The following is a 19485-nucleotide window of genomic DNA, read 5'->3' as shown; positions in this document are numbered from 1 at the left end:
TTAATTTTGGGCGAGCATCCCATAGTAGCAGATGCTTTCAACGTCCATTGCACGTAGTACCACTTGAGGTCTGAAAAGTGCTACTCGACACTACCATTACACCCAATTTTTTCCAGGACGGCGCTATTATTCTACCTAGTCCCTCTCCGCACGACGAGGAGCTGAAGTATGCCCCGTCTTTAGCGACCGTGTGCTCCAGACGGGTTCCTTTTATATCGGAGTTCTCGGACTGCACGTGGAATATACGTTACACAGACTTAACAAGCCCGGACTCAATTCATGGGGGAGCGATATTTTACTCAAATTGCGTGTTTTCAGTGTTTAGGTTACGATTTTGTAATATGGTACTTGTGAAATGCTAGTTTTGGCCGACAGAGCTTTTAGACTCAAGTTGTGTCTACATGAAGGGCTGCTTGCAGCAATACACTTTTATCGATCGGGCCTTGGTATCTGATCACTTTTTAGCTGGTCTTCAAAACCCCTGATCATCGTTCTTGATGCGTTTGCACGATTCGCGTACTGTGTTGTCGCTTAAAGCCTCATTGCTTGATTTTTTCACCACTATGGATTCAATGGATTTTCGTAGCACTGTGGTCCTCAAAGAACAAGAATTTGGCCACAGATCATTGATTTTTCGAGACTAAAAAAATGTTTTCCCTTCTGAACTCATTGTTCCTAGAGTAAGCATACGTTTCTAAAAACTTGAGTATTTACCAGCCAAATTTAATCTGCTATTCGATTTTAAATCGTTGTATTTTACTTGTAACAGGCTAATGTCATAGTCTTCAGTCTATGCTAGGCCACTTTATGCATAGACAGTCGTCCTTCAATTGCTGCGTCTGCCGTTATGCGGGCATTTCAAGGCTTTCCCTAACGTTCCATCGTCACAACGACCGCTAGGCATCTTTTTCTTTGACGAAATGGTCATCTAAGGATATAGATTCCACCTGGAAGACTCGATATAATTAAACCAGTCTCTAGTGGGTTGTTGCATTATGGTTCCGCACAAAATAGCCGCTCAAGCGAGTCGAATTCGACCTATCGAGGTATTTTATGGTACCTAGTGGTAACTCGTACTGTATATATATATATATATATTTAAGTCCGATGTGTCGATTGTTATCATCTAATGAAGAGGTGCAATAATGCATTTAGTAATGGAGCTCTTGCTAGGCTCTTATTATTAGAACAAGGACATAACCATTTCAACAAGTCTACTTTGGAAGGCCCAGTTACATTGACGGGAACCATCTTCGATCCGCTCAATCAATGCACGTGTATGAGTGGATTAATGATGACACAGTTGTTCAATGGGTGTCTCTTTAATTAGTTTATATACGTGTGGCTCAACTTATTCAGATCCGACGGTGGTTCACATGCTATTTACAGTCTATTCACAGGATCTATCTACAGTTCTAATGAGTTTTACTAGAATCTGACTGGCAGTGCTCAGTTCTCTAGTTAAGTTTTCTAAAGATAAGTTGAACTTAATATTTCGGAGAACATCTGCACAGACCGAACATTTACAACTTTATCACACGAAATTCAATCGACAAGGTCGATTTAGAGGAGTATCCGTCAGTTACTGCTGTACTTGTTTTTCCTTAACTTGGCAGTACGTCGGGTATAGAATACAACTTGCATAAGTTACTGGCTATACTATTCGATTGAAATTATCTGTAGGGTACATAATTTAGACCCTGTCGGAGTTAAATCACGTTGAATCGTGCCGACGAATCCTGAAAAAGAAGGTCTGTATATTTACTCAGCATGTCGTAAGAAACGTCTGGTTCAGCAGAAAATGCGCAACAGTTTTCGAAATTATTACTTAGCAAAATAGGTCTAGGAATTTGAACAAAAAATAAAATTAATAATACTTGGAGTACCTTAGTGCATTCAGTAAAAAGGAAAAACGCAAACCTAGCTTCCTGTATCGCAACAGCTTACTGTCACGCCGTAGATTGCACAACTAGGCGGTGAAACAAGTGCATAGAAGAATGACAGAAAAATTGGCCACTGTTATTTATAAAATGAATAGAAAAACGACTATTCTTATGAGGGCCGATGCAAGTCATGGCTATACAATGACGGGCTCTGAACACACAGAGTTGAAACCTAACTTTCTTAAACAAGTACACATAACGGGCGGTAAATTAGAAAGATTCCTATACGTATCATATAATAGAACTAATGCGTCGTGAAAAATCAGGAAATATCAGGCAGTCTTCAATCAATTCAGAAGAGAGACATAGAAGCGATGTAAGAGGAAGTCAAGGTTGACAAGCAAGGAAGCGCCAAGGCTATTTTTATATGCTGTTCGACCGCACAAACATCTGTTTAGATCTGTCTGTGGCACTAACACACTGTTTATCTATGTAGTATTTAACTAGTGAAACGGAACAAGAACCTACTCCATTTGGCTGTCGACTGATTTTCATATCGGTTCATCTTTAAAACGAACCTTATTAATATCTTCTTGACAATACTTTATTATTAGAACTTAATTTGTTTTATTGATAGATGGTGCTTGAAACATAGTGCAGCAGTATCGAGAGGCCGGTCCTACGTTAGATGGAACATTTGAGATTATCCCCTTTAATAAGCTGATAAGGAACGAAGCAATTGGCTTCTACTTTACGCTAAATGTATTCAATAAAGCGTACGATTCGATATCAAATGGATCCTTACCAAGTGTGAATGAGTTCCAGTGCCAGAGGCAAGATGTCCTTTACGAGCACCTTGACCGTTAGCTGTGAGACGAGGACCGTTGTTATTGATTGTAGTCATTTCAACCTTGTAGGTGGGATTATCATACGCGGTGAGATCAGGGGCGCCCTTTGGTCTGCGGGACGCAAGGTGACTCCAAGCAAACGCAAAGCCTACGAGTACCAGAAGGCCTAAAAAGCGGAAGGTAATGCAAAGGTAGGCCCAGTGAGTATTTGCTAAACCTATAGGTTTTTATCCACAGTTACGATTGCTAATAGAAATCATATTGCCAACGTTTATTTTTTGCATCACAGCACTCTAAGACGAGCTAGAATAAAAGATAAAGCCTCAAGACAACTTGGCAATGGTCGCTACCAAAGTGCGATGAGACGGCATTTCTCTATATGAAAATTTAAATTAATCTTACGCCTCTTATACGTACGTATATGTGTGTGTATATATCATATATGTGTATCAATACAAACGATAGAGTAATCGATGTTCTAAAGTAGCCGCAATGGACAATAATTATCTGATCTAGGAGGGGATCCCAATTAAATTATCGAAATAACTTCTGACATATAAATGCATCAGACTGACCCAGGACAATAATAACAAGTAGAGCTATTTGGAGAGTGCGTTTAGCGCTTTCGTGGTGACCTTTGCGTGCTCCGTCCGGCGTGCGTAGTTCAAGCGTATTCGATAATGCCCTGTCACCGTTGTTAAGGAACGCTTCCAGGCGCACCTGAAACGGACGCGTCAACTTACCTAGCGGTTCATACTTCCGCAGCAACAATTATTATTCCACTTATCTAGTACATAAAAACCACAACTTAACAATCCTGTGAAATAATCATCTAAATGATTTCAAAATTTAACTTAGGCGTTGCGTCAACGCGAGGATGCAGCTTACAGGTACACGACATGAACATCTTAGTACGACAATAAAGATAACGACAGCTTTATTTAGATAGGGGTCTCTACTATTTTCCATGGTCGTGACCGACTAAAATGAACCTTGTACGTAGTAGATGGTTGAAGGCCGTCGAGACTGATCTTTGCTTCCCTGAGTTTCTGGTAAATTTCCACGGGTGCTCGCTGAAGATTTGACTCGCGTAAAATATGTACGATCTGAACGAATTTGGAGACCGGTGAAGGCACACCTTGGAGTAGGATACTTGCCGATTCAGGGTTAACCTGTTCAGGTGAGAGCGTGATCTATAATACATGGAAGGACAAATTATGGAAAACACATATAAGCATTTGATTATTGTGTGGGCGACGTATCGTTGCCAATACTAGCCTACAGCTAGAGAGCTGTAACTATTAGCCTTAAAACAAAGACCTGGGTCTTTCACAATATATTGATACATTGGCTTCTGTGTGTTTTTTCAAGGTATCAATTTAGCATAAAGATAACAACGTACATAGGTATAGACCAGTGATTTAATATTACTTTGGCCCTCTATTTCAGCTCCAAATTGTAATAATATTCATTTTACTCTAAGTGCTGTTTAACGAAGTACCTTAGATCAGAATTAGAATTACAAACCTTAAAGGAGAAATCGTCATTTGGGGTAAGAATCTTGGCTGATTTTTCAGAAACTATCCGAGCGTTTGTTTTCGATACAAATTCTAGATCGATAGTATACTTCTTATTTGGCTGAACTCTCTCCAGTTGGTAGGATGTAATGTCTCGGTGAAGTAATTGGCTCGTCTGCCATAAGCCCGCGGGGCTGTCAGCTCGCCTGTACTTGACCTTTACGCCGTCGACGAGTTCTTTTTCTGCCATTGTTAACGGTCGCCACTCTACACGAATGGTGGAATCCTTTGTTGCTAACTCGAGTCTCATGTCAAGCCGCACCAGCGATGGGGCCACTAAAGTTTCACAAAGTATAATTTTTAAAAACAAACAATAGGATTATCGCACGAAAAATATAAATCGTGTAATAATTTAGGGGAATCAAAATTAGATGAGCCGATGGATATTGTAGGGACAAAAAACAGCTACCGTCTGGAGTTTCGATCGCAACTATTGCACTTCGTGGATGTTCGCGCATTGAGTTAATGTCGACGATGATCTGGAACACGTAGCCTGTTTTTGGCTTGAGACCGCTCACGAAGTTCTCGACATCAGCTCGTTCGAATATCTCTCCAGGGGGAACAAAGCGTTGTACCTCCCACTCGTTGCGGTCCTTTTCTCGCTCTGTAGAGTAGTGCACCTATATATATATATACACATATATATGTGAAACATTTAAGAGAAAGGCAAGAAAAAAGTTAGTAGTCTATGAAAAGATGTTGGGCGTACCTCGTAAACAAACCATCTCTATTCATAGAAGCCACTGTGCTATTTAAAACGACGTTTGTTTGCTTTCGTAAAGGCGTTTCGGACTAAATTGTGTCGTTATATCAGTAGTATACGAAATCAATCTCAGTTGTTTTGAATGAGAGTTAAAGCGTATATGGTGCTATTGACTGCTATCTCATGTACATTACCGCTTATAATTTAACAGCAAAACTAAGCAAACTAAAAATAGGTCTTCATGGTGAATACACTGGGTTCTAAGCAGGAATTTACACCCATTCATACCTCAGAATGACCTGTCTGACCGACGAGCATTGTAGGTAGCATGAAACGCACTCGAACCGTTGTCGAATTCAGAGCCACAACTGACACGTCCCGAAGTTCAGTGTCGGCAATTGGACACATCCAGTGGGTACAACATGTATCTCCTGGTAAGTAGCCGCGGTAAGCGAGCGACAGGGGGCAAGGCAAGGTCGGCGGTGGAATACTATTAGCGGGTTGACATCTGTGCTCGCAGGTGACAGCCCCATTGACGCACACACAACGTTGGTCACAGCGTTCGACAAGGCGCTGAGGAATCTGCTGAAAGTTTCGAAATTTTTCGCCATTGTAGATACAGAATTCGTCTACGACAAAACAAAAGCAGAATCGTTTGTTAGCTTGTTTTTACTGCGAATGATTTGCAAACATCCCGTCCCTATTATTCAATGTAACCTGACATGCATACATCTCGTTTATAGCGATCGCTATGTGAAATAACTCTATTACAACGGCTCTACAGGTATTGAGCAAGTTCATCGCAGACTTAAGGTAAAAGATCAACAATCTGTTTTTGCCCTATTCTAAGGGCATATTTTGATACTATAAGCGCCACGGACACTAAATACTTTCACGAGCGTTTGTGGTATATGTAACATATACCACAAATTCGTTTAGTCGTTTTAAGAGACCTACCCGATATTCCACTTTTGCATTTTGTCGGAGGACAACAGTTTGGTGGTTTCGGCACAAAATCACTTGAGTCAATCGAGTCGACGGCCGAGCACTCCACGTCACGATGGCATTCCAAGGGACGACAGAGAGCCTTTCCGTTAACCTGGCAAATGCATTTCTCGTGACAATCATGGAAGAAGGTCTCGCCAACCTGTATCGAGGACAATCGCAGCACATCTCACATTTGGTCACAGAGATCTCACATGTTATAGATGTCCATTCATATACATAAAGGCTGCTGCCTAAAGAGCACTTCGAAACCATTTTAATATGTCACATTTTTTTGTTTTTACAAACAACAGGAATTCAGACTTTGTTGGTTCAGCTATGAAAATTAAAAAGGGAATTCTGCGCACCTTATGCGGTAATCCGGTATGATCTGAGCACGTGACGTTGAACTCCGGAAAACCAAAGGTTTTGCCGTGTGACGATGCTTTGCCAACCGAACTGTCGTCGTAATCGTCATTCGGATGATTGACGGAGTCGCAAACCGGCACTTTGCAACAACGATCATCAGGCGAATCTTCAAATCTGCAATGCTGATAGCCGACAATGTCCACGTAGACCTACCGTTCACGGATATGAAAAGGACAAACAATTAGCTAGCCTTTTAACATGTTTAAGACATCGTACCCTAGAACGAAACCAACAAAGCTGACTGGAATACGCCTACTTAATTCTGGTAAAAAACAAAAAAAAAAAAACTTTTTCGTTTTCTGATACATCGTTCAGTAATCGCTTCTCACAAGTCACAATGTGTTGTTCAGATCAATATAATTACTTAATAGTGGTTTCACTGACCTTACATCTCTTCTGGCATTCTACCATCCCAGCCCTCTCACAAACGCATCTTTCCTCACATCCAATGTCGAAGTGCTGACCGACTTCGTATGTCTGGTTATTATGTAGGCATCCACTAGCAAGTCGATGAGTGTGCTGTAAAGAGGTTCGTGCTCTGACCGTATTGCTTTTGGCCTTCGACACTACTACCTTAAATAAATAGGCCGTGTTTGCTTCAAGTCCAGGAACGTCAAGTAAGTATCCATCGGATGCAGTTAGCTGCAATAATAACGTGTATATTACTTTTTTTTTTTTTTTTTGAAAATCCCTTACCTAAAAAGAGTGGTCTTAGATAATTCTTATAGTATCATTACATGTCAACAGCGAAATCTAGTGGCATAGAAACATATTCCATCCACTTGGCTGTGAGATTTCATTGCACTTCAATTGCCTCACAGTAAAACCCTCTTTAGACATTCATCAATGCAACTTCATCTGCATCCACAATCCAATCTGCTTAGAAGATCTTATGCTGTTCAGGTTACCTTGTATTTCCTCTTTACCCAACGGTCCTCGTTGTCAGACTGCTTTTTAAACCAGACTTGGGCAGACGGTGGCTGTTGGCCTGCTCTCGCGATGAATCCCACGGCTAGTTGAGTTTCGTTGAAGATCTTCACTTGTTCAACGATTAGTTGGATATCTTTGAAGGACGTTTGTGAACAAATATAATGGCTGTTTAATTTTTAGATATGGCTAAAGAGAAGATTGTATATCGACATCATATTATGTAAGTCGTGTCAGCTCATATGTATACGGGATGCTTATGATGGGGATACAGGACCAAGTAATGCCTCTTGTTCACCTTGTGCAGATTTTAATGGCGCTTCGCCAGGTGTGTCAGGGCAGCTGAGAATTTTGCAGCAGGAATCAACAGGATGTGAGATGATCACGCAATTTGAATCATCGGAATCTCCAATTTCCTGGTGACAACGTGGCTCGCAGGCAACATGACCTCCACCGATACACGAACATCGAGACTCACAGCCATTATCGAAATCTTCATTTGGTTCGTACCGATGTCCTGGCCGTGTGTAGATGCAATTATAAGTTGAGGCACGTTAGGCATATTTTGCTTTAATGTTTGGGGAACTTAACGTGACTTCAGACCTGCAACCTCCAATTTTTGTAACCAACGGCTTAGGTGAAAGCTTCACAAGAAGCCGTTCAAGAATGGATCTAAAAGCGTCAATGATAGCTGTAGCTATTCAGTGAGAACTGAATGCAACGAAGTCAGAGATACGGGGCGAATGTTTTTATCACTAAAGAAGCAAAATGAGATTAGTGCACCATCTATTAAGCTGGCAGAAAGTTGTCATAAGAAAAAGTCATAAAAATACCTAAATTTAAAGCAGTTGTACGAAGCGTAATCTAAGAAAGATAATCACCTGCTCATTTATTTCAAATACCCGAACTTCCTATGGATATTTTATATTTGAGCGGCATCCGTAATGGCCTTCATTGGAACTCTAAGCCGACACCGATACAGCGAGTCGTTTTTTTGGAAACTGCTATGGCTAGGATTGGAACTGCTACGTTCAAATTGTTTTTCCCATCGTTATGAAAAATACAAACTTAGTGGAATCGGCAGCAAAATTTCTATCTGCAACAATAGACATTGGCTTGCGCAAAAAAATAGGGACAAGGACCTTAAGAAGGTACCAAACCTATGCAAGCCTGTAAAAAAAAGCGACACTGCCCACACAGGTTAATACTGTTAGGCTGAGTTCGTGGAAAACGACAAATTTGGAGTTGTAGGAGAAATTTCAGCATCTTAACGTGCAGATATTTATGCCAATAAGAAGCCCCAGAGTAGTCAGTCAAGCCTAACAAGGACGAAACTCATCTCACGCAGGCAAAGTGATCGCCGACCGACGTCGTATGATACATTTCATGTATCACAATTGCTCTACGAGCTTGTTATAAGTTGGATATCTCGTCCATATGCATGCAGATTACGTGCCGAATCGTCGAACCTAAACTCTCTCTTAATAGAATAAACTTCTTATGATTCAGACAGGTAAGTTGTCTTCCTTTCAATACCGTACGCTCTGTGCTTGAATCATGTACTTCGTCTGAACAAGAAAGGTTGGTTTTCAGCCTAAAGTTATTTTTCCTATCTTTTGCCCATTTCCTACCATTGTATTCGCAGCCTTGCGCCGAAGCTGGATGGGCCCTCAAGGTGGAGACAGCATGTGACAAGCCAAAATTATCCGTCTTGTTGTTAGCATTGTTTTTAAGTAGTCGAGGGTGCTCGCAGGCGAGGATGTTACAACAGGCATCTTTGGGATCCTTGATCAGATGACAGTTAACAGGGGTCCATGTCGGCAGGGTAGGACACCTCTGACGACATTCGACTTCGAAGCGATCACTACAGTGGCATCGGAATAAGCACTCATCCTCAAATTCCTCGCCAACTGGATATCGCCTAATTGGGGAATGTTCATGGTGAAACGTAAGTAGTCTAGTATACATAACATTTGGCTGATATATTTGAATTCATGTCCCGCAGTTAGCAGAAGAAGCAGTCTTCATTCGGAAGTGAGAATATTTACCATTAGATGCCATTTCAACCATCACTTTATCTTTTCCCCGAGCTCGTTTCTCTCTAATTGTAAGCTTGCCATTTGCGTAGCCGTTAACGTACATACGTTGCCAACTTCTTCGTTTGTATGTTTTCGTCGTATTTAGTAGAGTTAATGATCAAGCAGACTCCATGTACGTATTACGCAGTTGATGACCCTGGCAGACGTTTAATGTTTAGGCCACTGAACGCGGGACAGTTGGACAAAATGGTTAGGTCATACTTACTTATCCTTATACGAGCATACACCGGGATCTGTAGGGGCGATATTTGGGGTGAACTTATCGCATCCCACACGCGTATTTCGAGGATTTCCAGAGTAACCTTTTAAACATTCACAAGAGGCTTTTCCATGTGCAAGAAGACAGAACGTGTTCGGGCCGCAGGACAACACGGTGCAGTCATCTAGAAGGCAGAAGTAAATACTTAGTTGTCCTAAATTGCTTCTTTGCAAATGACCTAACATATAAACATTTAGATTACAACAGAAAACGCAAAAACTATATATGATTAGGTTCTAGAGGAGCCAAAGTGAAAAATCTAATAATTCCATGGCTTTAGATGTAAATAGATATATGGTAAATAAAAATTCGAATAGAACCGTATTGACTGTTTCGGCTACAATTGATTTCCAAGTTATATGTGCGAAGATCATGGTGGAAAAATTTGTTCAATAAGAACCTAGATTATGAGGCTTCTAATACGCATCGGGGTCTCACGTAGATCTTGAAAATAAATAAATAAAGGTTTTTCGTGTCGATAATTGTCCGATGATATGGTTCACAAACCTGTTTTAGGTTCCGGAATTGGGCTGATGCAAACCGATACCCCACATTTGTCCCTGTGACAACATTTTTCTTCTCCCAGGCAGTCTAAATCAGTGTGGCACTCATGCAGACATTCCTCGACAGTCACCTTCATACAACGAGTGTGCACGACATCGTAACTCGGATATTCTATTTTGAGCAAATTATTACTATCATTTAACATATTATAATCATAGAGCTCTATATGCATTCTTTTATTATTTCAGAATATATTGTTAAAGTGACAAGCTCCCATTTCGGCTGAGAAGTTCATAAAGCTGATTATATAATCGTATGAGTACTCCATCGACAAGCTAACCGTTATAAACACGTCGGTGCACATATGGCTACTTCAGTAATAGCTAGTAATAATAGGCCTCAGTTTAGAAAAACCAGACAAAACACTTAACCGTCTTCTTTTTTGTGTCGTTTATGGATTAATATATTACTGAGTGCTTCGTCAAGTTTATATACATCTATATCATTATTTTGTTATCTATCTGTTGTGTTGTGCATCGCTCTATTGTGTTATTGTTGAGATTTCTTTATCTGGGCATTACCCGGATCAATTGCAAACAAAAGAAAACCAAAGTTTTAGCTAAGAATAACTACTTCGGGGCGGTATCGGCGTAACATAGGGTGGTTGCTTAGGTACGACAGTCAGTCATTTTCTCATAATTGCCGTTTAAGTTATTCGTTGAAACAAAAACGTTGAATGACGGTACTAAACGTTGCGCTGTCTGGCATCCTGGCGTTCGAGCGTACGTACGTTGTATTCGACCGAAGGGCAATTTCCAGGTTTGCCATGCTCGCAGTGTACACTAACGCAGCAACTATCGTTTGCAGAGGGCACTTGATGACAATGCGAGGGTGAGGCAATGATAGAGTTGGCGAAAGAGGAAACTGGGCACCGGGGTTCACAGTCAGCATTGTCGCTTCCACGGCACACACAACGCAATGAACAGCCTTCAAAGAAGGTAGCACCCACCCTATAGCTTTTACCTTGCCGAGAGCATCCATCTAGAAGGCAAACAGAGAAAACGTACAGAAAACCGAGAGGAAAAAGGTAATTTATGCTAAAAGATATTAAAATCGGAGAAGTGCGCTTTCTTTTCGCTAATGATACGTGCCGATCGATGATCTATGTAAAACAAACAGCATTGTTGAATATGTTTGTTTGATATGACTTGTACCGAAATTCTGAACGACGATACGCTTTTTTTGTTAAAATTCCCCATACTCTTAACTATCATGGTTGAATCATTTCTAATAGCTAGCTATGGCTGTTTGTTTTATGATCCAATCGAACAGGGGGATTCGACTAAAGCCAAGGTTTTGTTGAATGAACATGGTCGCCAAGTTTATACCAAGCCTCAAAACTAGTACCCTTCAAGATGACAATGCATGAAATGTCCTGTCCCTATGGCCTGTCAATACGTCCATTCACTGATTCCAATGATGCAATAATGGCGTCTGCGTTAAATCACACTACAAAAGTGTACAAATATTTGATTCTGATTTCGGTGACGTACAATTATCGGCACAAAACGCATATTATGTCTCTGTTTGAGTATTTACATACCCTACATATTTCGCATCCTGGTTACTGAAACTGTTCAATAGATAGGTTGGTGGAAGCAAAACACTCTATACCTTCGGTAAAAACAAGAAGACTGTCGGAAACGAAGTTCTCCTGATTTCGAACCTGAAACAGGTATCCACTACCAGGCACAAGGTCCTTAATCGCACTGAAGCTGCCTGAAGCTTTCACCTTTGTCCAAGCATCAAACGACTTAGCGTCGCTTGGCCGATACTCGATTGTATATCTTAAAAGAGTCCGAAAATCACGCTAGCATTACAGCATATGAAATTTAACTTTAACTTTTTTTTTACACAACTTTATTTAACTTAAACATTTATTTTACCTGATGTTTAATTACATCAACCTAACAGCTCTTATTTTACAATGTAGAAAATAGGTAATTTCTCTGTATCAGCGAAGGCATCGAAAACATTAGGTGTCTTCTGTTTGTCTAATTTTACCTGCAAGTCATACATTTTTATGAATATTTTATTATCCACAATAGAGAAGCATTTTTTTTTTACTTATTGGTACTGTCGAAGTCGTCCCAGGCAAGAGTAATTGTGTTTGCTGATCGCGACACCGTTTTTAGTTGGGGCAATTGTAAACTCGTATCTTCCGGGGTTTGTACTACAGTCATTTCCTGCGAATTGTTCATTTAAATTAGTCATGTGATCTTTTGTCATAAACGATATATTACTACCTGTCTTGAAATTATTTAAAGTAATCTGCCAAATAATCCTTCTATTAATTATTATAGAAAAAAAAAACATGTTATTTATTTTTTCGTTGAACGACTAGAATCATCCAGAAGTTCCTCATAAAACACAAAGAAAAAAAAAAACTAAGTAACCTAGACATTTAAGCATTTTAAAAATTACCAACTGCCAAGGAACATTCTTTCGCCAACTAACGTTAAAGTTTATAAAGAAGCTATTTTTATTTTTTTGACAAGAAAAAACGTTTCGGGGCGGTTTGTGTTCATATATTCATAGATATATTCATACATCTCATTCCGTGATTATGTTCTATCTATTGTATTATAACTGTTATATTATTGCATTGATAAAAGACGCTACATTTGTTCGGGACAATGTAAACAATGGGGACCGCAAGTATCTGCCATCACACCCCACCTCTCACTAGCATTAGACGCTATAGGGTACTTCGCAAGCTTTCTATTATAATACATTTTTATGATCGATTTCTGGCTGAGGTTATGGTTTTCACTGCGCACAGATATTTAACATAATTACTATGTATGAATTGTCTAAAAATAGAAAACTGGTCGTTCTGAATGTGTGAGACCAGTTACGTACCAGTATGAACAAAGAATGATTTAGTTTGGTGAAGTAACTTCTCGTCCGATGCCAAAGACTCATAGGAACAAGGAGAAATTACTACAAATTAGAATAAGAAATACGCTTGGCAGATATATCTGCGACCCCTTTTTGTCTAAACTAAGCACTTGTCATCATGGCATTAGTGAAAATAGTATTATTATTAAACTTACTTTATTAGTTATATTTTATAATTTCTCATCTAGTTAATTAGAACTTGAATGATTATATTACATAGTTACGTAACAGGAAAATTCTAAACGCAACGTTATTTCAGGGCAGAATTTTTCCGAGTCCATCTTGCTTGTAAATAAGATTACGGTACAGCGATAATACAGAATTATCTATATTTAAATAAAGATCGTTGTACGCATTTGCTGTGCGCAGGTTGGGTCGAAACACTTGATTAGAGGAAGATATTGTGAAGGCAACAGATAAATAAATCGTAAACTTCAACGTTTGATCCGATTCATAGACCTCGTTATATGTTTACAGGGCATCACTTCGAATTAGCATTTTACCTCAGCGTTGGCCATAAGCCGACATCGGATAGAGGTTTAATGTTTCTGTCGCTAATGCGGATAAAGAAATTACGCCGACGGACTAAAAGGTTATGACTAAGGACGAAAAGGTTTCCTGGAAGCATGTGGACGCGTAAATGTATAGGATTCGGTCGTAAACTTTCTCTCGCTAACCAGAAAAGAGGTAGATTGTCACTTGTATAGAACGAGCTGCCTGAACTAAACAAGTAAAACAGTATTACTGGTTAATATATGAAGGGCGGCACGGGGTATTTATGTATGTGCATCTGGTACGTGATGCTACTCTTGATGAGAATAAATCGGTCTAACCTAAAACAGGTTACATTACAATAAACTAGTAGGAGATCAAAGTTCACGGCATGGATAGAAGTTCTCGTGAAGGCTATACATTTACCGGCACACGAGTACACATAAATAACTAGCGTCCTGATGCTTCTAGAATGGTGACGCGTTCCTAATAGCCTAATCCACTTCACTGTCTACCCCAAGTTATTCATACTTCTTAAATTATGTCGATGCTCCGTCAAAAAAAACTAACATATAGAGCCTTTTGTGCAAAAGGACTCGAGCCTATTTTTCCCGACTTGTAGTTCTTGAATCTACTAATCAATCCTCGTGCTAATGGAAGAATAATAATCTTCGGAAAATTTACCATCTAAATACTAAACGATAGCGAGGGCAAGTCTATTTAAACCTGTTGTGAAAAAGGGCTTAAGTACATTTTTATACACGCTGCGCACGAGAATAAAGACGAAATTTGCCAAATTCAGCGTAAACTTACGGTTTTGATCGTTAAGTATTAATAGTTCTCCCGTAAAGAACCTATCGTGATCGTAATATACGATTTTTCCCTTGTGCATAATCAGACCATTTTTCCACTTTAGCTTGCATCAACTTAAACCGTTTTACGGAGAATTTTTTTTACAGTCTTGAGCTGCTTGCCCTCTACGTATGCGCTGGCCACGAATTCCTTTTTTAAAACCAAGTTCTTTTTGGCCGCCCGCCTCTGGTTTAACGACACTACTTGGCTTGCCTACCGTCTTCGGTGCTAATATTTTGTTATGTCTGCAGCTTTAATTCCTACAAACAAGTATTTGCAGCGGAGCATCAGGAAAGCCCATCAATTTGCATGAAGTAATTTGAAGCCACTTCGTACTGTGTAATGCCATGACACCCAGCATTTCTTCGATTGAAATCCGGATATGATTGAGTAGCATAGATTAGATCGAAGGAAAGAGTAACTATTTACTATATTTTTTTTTTTTTTTTTTTTTTTTTTCGGTAGAAGCATACGACATCTGAAGTACATATATAGTGCAAAGAGCTATTGTTAATGGCGAAGTATGTATATGCTCAACATATCCGTACGTATTGGTTGGAGTGTTGATTTGTGTAAGTTTTACGGAAGGCGGAAGGGTACATGTGAAGAACCTATGTGTATATAAAGAATGAAAAGGAAAATATGTTTAAATGTAGTTTAGTGTTTATTAATCAGCCCAAAAGTAATTCTCTTATCTTAAATTAGCATTTGTATCTTTGGCTGCATTGTATAGTCGCGTAAACAAAATCCGAGCCGTTCCGGGAATATTTGGCCATAGTCGACATGTTGCTTGAGTTCTAACCGAAGGCTCAGTGACTGAGCGACAGTCTAGTCCTTTGTACGTTCATAACGCGAACATGTAGTACGCTGAGAGAGTTTGTTCGATAAATAAATTTAAAAAAAAATTATAATCAACGAGTCACTGTACGTATAACGCGACTAGTAGCTTTAGAACAACGTCGATTAGACAGAACTGGAAAAATGGTAGTGAGCTTAATCAAGATGTTGCCTTTCGACTGCTCGTTGGTTTTCCTAAAGACTTTTTATAACGGTGAGGCCGTAACGTATTCGCCTATTACCCTTTGAGACAGGCGAGGTGGTCTAGGTGGTTTAAACTAGGCACTGATACGATTTGGTGCTACTGGCCAACCGTTTGAAGTTACGTTAAACAATGACAATAGAACTGAACGTAAGACTCGAGACGTATTTTGTCATTTCGAAAAAGTCCGTCTCTTTCTTTATTTTGGCTCAGCGGGGTAATTGTTTCGTCGTCCGAATATTAGTTAGTGCTCAGTATAGGGTTATTTGTACTTGATACGTATTTTAAGATCTTGTAAACGCTCGGTGGCGCGTCCTGGCAACTCACCCAAGTGTTATCCTGCATTACTTTAACGACGTACTCATGTTTGGGCCGGAGGCTCCTAAGAGTGACCGAGTCTCCGTCCTTATTAACGAGTGCCCCGCTCCAGGCCGTATTGGCACCATCGTATTTTGCGCTGTGATGAACACAAATCGAGTAAATAAACAAGAAAAACCATTAGTACCAGAAACAAGGGATTAGGGCTCTCACATTAGACTTAACTTGGAAAAGCTAGGTCAGATCAGAAGTTACGATTATAACTTGCCAATTTTTTTCGTTCCAAAGCAAGCGCACGAACTGAATGATTTTCAAAAGTTATTTTTGAATCATAGTTACCCTACTGTATAAAACTTATTAAACTTAAAACTCTATTTAGCATTAAGCCTTATTTGAGAACATTCAGTTTTAGGTGCTGGTGGTTTTAGGCGAAAAAACGTCATGGCGGGAACGATCGTTTTTCTATTGAAAACAGTTAAGAACGTGATACTGAAGCCAGTTATGAAGCGGCAGTTAACTATATCGGTTAGTTGATAAATCGCCTATATATTAGCAGCTAAATCAATGTGGCATCGTTACGAATTGTATGTAAAACCTTATTTTACCTGTAGAATCAAAGGAGCAGTGGCCGCAAGTACTATTTATTTTGCCACATGTGGCGAATTGTGTTAATTTTCGATCGGGAAATTATACAGACCTGTAGAAAATTCCAGCTGGCCGTTCCACCTTTTTTCGTAATTTCCACCGCAGCTCAGCTGAATGAGATGTCACGTTAGATATGATAATTTGAAGTTTTCCTGGAATAACCACAAAAACCACTGAATATGACTGTTCTTAGACAAATACCCCATATGGATAGCTTCGTAGTGGACCCGCACAAAGTTGAACGTACTACTTAAATACACAGAATTAGCAAGTACAATGAAAACTATTTTTAATCGGGATGAAAAGGAAACAGTGTTTCGCGTTCAGACCAAAAAATCAGGAGTAGCACGGAAAATTTTTCTTCCAAACTGTTTGTTAATCGCTTACTGGGAAAATCTTTTAAACTAAAGTCAGATACGATGTTTCGGTTCAATTTGTTTTCATTCTAATTTAGGAAATTTGAGTTAAGTTAAAAGTAAGAGTTAGTAATTACATTTCATTGCGCAGCATCGAGAGCGTGCCGTACGTAATCGTACAAGTCAACTACACTAAAGCGTCCAAATCGTAACTCTTAGACGAGTATTAAGGGATTCATCTATCGGTGGAGCTAAAATGAAAAAACTTCCCTACTAATTCATTTTATAAGAATACATTCTATGGTATAAAAAGCATCCCGTTTGCCTCCTTCTAATTTTATCAACGGTATGTCAATTTGTAATAAACACGAAATCTAGTTTGAACGCTATTTTTGGCTTTAATTATAGACGATTTAATGGCCGATAGTTGGATTCTCGCTCAAATGTACCGGCTAACTTCGAAGCGCATTAGTTCCCTTGACGCTTGACGGTAAGCTGTTGAAAATCAGCTTCGGCCATATATCCGTTCAGAGATATCAACATTTTCACTGAACCTTCTGTCGATGGTTCGACAAAAAAGGAAATTCGTCATTTTTTATACGGACAGATTATCAACGGAACGTATATAGTGTACGCTAAGCTATAGCATGATGAAACGTTATGTAGAAAAAAAAAAGGACAATGGAGAGAACTGGTTATCTCTTTAGCAGTATAAAATTCATCTTGTTTATATATTGTTTAGCAACGAATTTAATTAGCTTTACGCAAGTAATTATGCAGCAAAGTGAATTGAAACATTGTCTGCTTTCTTTCACACACCTCTAGCGGTCCGCATAGCTTTCCACACCGTATCATAAGCTACTAATGAAAAAAGGTCATACATCGACACGGATTTTTTTGCATGCTCTTGAAAAATGAGTACACTATAATTTCATCATTGACAGAAACAGGTTCACTTCTGTATTTTATATGCTTTGCAGATGTACTTGGAAAGGTGTTACGTCCTTTTCGTCAACGAAAATTTCCACTATTTCGCCTGCGGACTGCAAAGCTTTAAGTGTACCGTTTAATATTTTTCCGCATGAGTAATCAGGTCTCGTGCCTGTTCATCGTTCACTCGATGATCTTTGCAGCTTCAACAGCTTTTTTTGTCGTTTCCAGCACAGAATGCGCGGTGCCAATCCGACTGTAGATACCTTGGATCAGTTCGATTGTATCTTCATTTTTCGAACTGGTTACTGACTCCGATAGAGCGTCAAACCCGTTTCGTAAGGGATGGCTCATCTTGAATCTTTCCGTTAAAACACTTTATTTTTCGCCTTAATTTAATTGAATTATTCGTAATGTTGCCACTTTTAGAGGCACTCGATGATGTCTTGGCAACTTCCATAAATATCATGCAGCGTTTCGAAACTTCCCGAATGACAGGACAAGCAGTTTTGTATAGCAAACATCTGAGCGTAATCCTGATGAACGGTTGACTTTAAGTATGTCGTCTTTGTTATTCTGCGTTTTATGTTCGCGCCTGCCTGCCTGCCTGCCTGCCTGCCTGTACGTACATGGGGAGGCATGATTAGCTTGCAGTTACACGGTGTGCACGTGTGCTTTTCACACGCTCGCTATTGCTTCGTATTCGTATCTATTTCTCTAGAAGTAAGAGACCTATTTGCCAAACGCAACAAAGTTGTCGTGTTTAACAGACATTTTTACGTATATGTTACAATTAAACTCCTCGATACCAGCGTCAACTATGGCGTTGTTACGGGATGTCGTCGCGTTAACGATAGCATTTTTGGGCTCGTTCCGTGTGGAGCCATAGTATTCAAATGAAGCAACTGCTAGCGCTTTAACGGGACGGCCCAGCAGGACAAAAGAAAGAAATAATAATGACCGGGCTGATGTCTGGTCATTATTATTCAGGCTCAAGTAAAGTGCGAAACTCCGCTGTCACATAATGGTCTCCGCGAAAGAAACAAGGACGCAGGTCAACAATTAGAAATAGGAAGAGCAGAAGGTCTTCGTGGAAAGAAATCTACATCACAGGTCGCTGATTTCAATGGCTACATCTAGGAAAAAGCTTTTCTCTATTTTTATCATCTAAATAAATACACGCCATTAAAGAGAAATGAATCACAATAAAATTCACACTTTAAAAACAATGTGTAATAAAAATGCAAGATCGTATGGAACTACAAGAACATGTGATCTTTCAGCTTAGAAAGCGCGATTTACGGAAAATAAAGATTTTCAAAATGATTGCTGATAAAAAAGCATGTCATGTAATCTATTCTTTGAAAGTTCGCGTTCCGTTTCTTCTTGCTCCTAGACCGTGAAATTTTTTAGCAACCGTGATGGTTTTTGTTTATGGATCTCCCTGATTTAAGTTATGCTCTTCAGCAAATGAGAAATGTATTCAAAAAGCAGTATCTCGTTCAATCTAAAAAAAAATAGGCCGCGAATGGGTACAATTGATATCGGCGAGGGCTTTTCAGTTTAATTTTATTTATTATAACTTCGATAATGGTTACTAGATTTAAAATTAGCCCCTTATTGGCTTAACCGATCATATTCGCAATACGAGCATCTGCTTAAAAATATAAAGTTATAAA

At 39.5% G+C, this 19485-nt stretch overlaps 1 protein-coding gene across 1 annotated transcript; it reads right to left on the bottom strand.

Annotated features, from left to right (window-relative positions):
- Positions 1-1303: 1303 nt before the first annotated feature.
- sas (stranded at second transmembrane protein) lies at positions 1304-18160 on the bottom strand. Its single transcript, XM_086972954.1, has 21 exons — positions 18073-18160; positions 16573-16672; positions 15885-16014; positions 12341-12459; positions 11888-12060; positions 11004-11254; positions 10217-10343; positions 9656-9833; positions 8983-9272; positions 7650-7868; positions 7333-7487; positions 6809-7066; positions 6364-6573; positions 5969-6158; positions 5300-5640; positions 4718-4928; positions 4259-4584; positions 3724-3924; positions 3307-3451; positions 2689-2897; positions 1304-1739 (listed from the first exon to the last, which is right to left on the bottom strand). Exons 1-21 carry the CDS (start codon positions 18158-18160, stop codon positions 1710-1712), a joined length of 3951 nt encoding a protein of 1316 aa, XP_086829080.1. The 3' UTR covers positions 1304-1709.
- Positions 18161-19485: the final 1325 nt, after the last annotated feature.

Source organism: Varroa jacobsoni, unplaced genomic scaffold, assembly GCF_002532875.2.
Source record: "Varroa jacobsoni isolate VJ856 unplaced genomic scaffold, vjacob_1.0 contig00753, whole genome shotgun sequence".
Classification (NCBI taxonomy): Eukaryota; Metazoa; Arthropoda; class Arachnida; order Mesostigmata; family Varroidae; genus Varroa; species Varroa jacobsoni.
Note: the sequence above shows the minus strand (reverse complement) of the source record. Positions and strands in the feature narration are given on the sequence as shown.

What these genes read in the sequence shown, in the direction of transcription:
- sas (XM_086972954.1), bottom strand. Translation starts at nt 18,160, where the DNA reads ATGAGCCATCCCTTACGAAACGGGTTTGACGCTCTATCGGAGTCAGTA. An exon ending in GTATGCTCGTATAAGGATAA is followed by an intron (nt 9,273 to 9,655) that starts GTAAGTATGACC and finishes TTCCCCAATTAG; the next exon opens with GCGATATCCAGTTGGCGAGG. An exon ending in GCAAGGCTGCGAATACAATG is followed by an intron (nt 7,869 to 8,982) that starts GTAGGAAATGGG and finishes ACACACGGCCAG; the next exon opens with GACATCGGTACGAACCAAAT.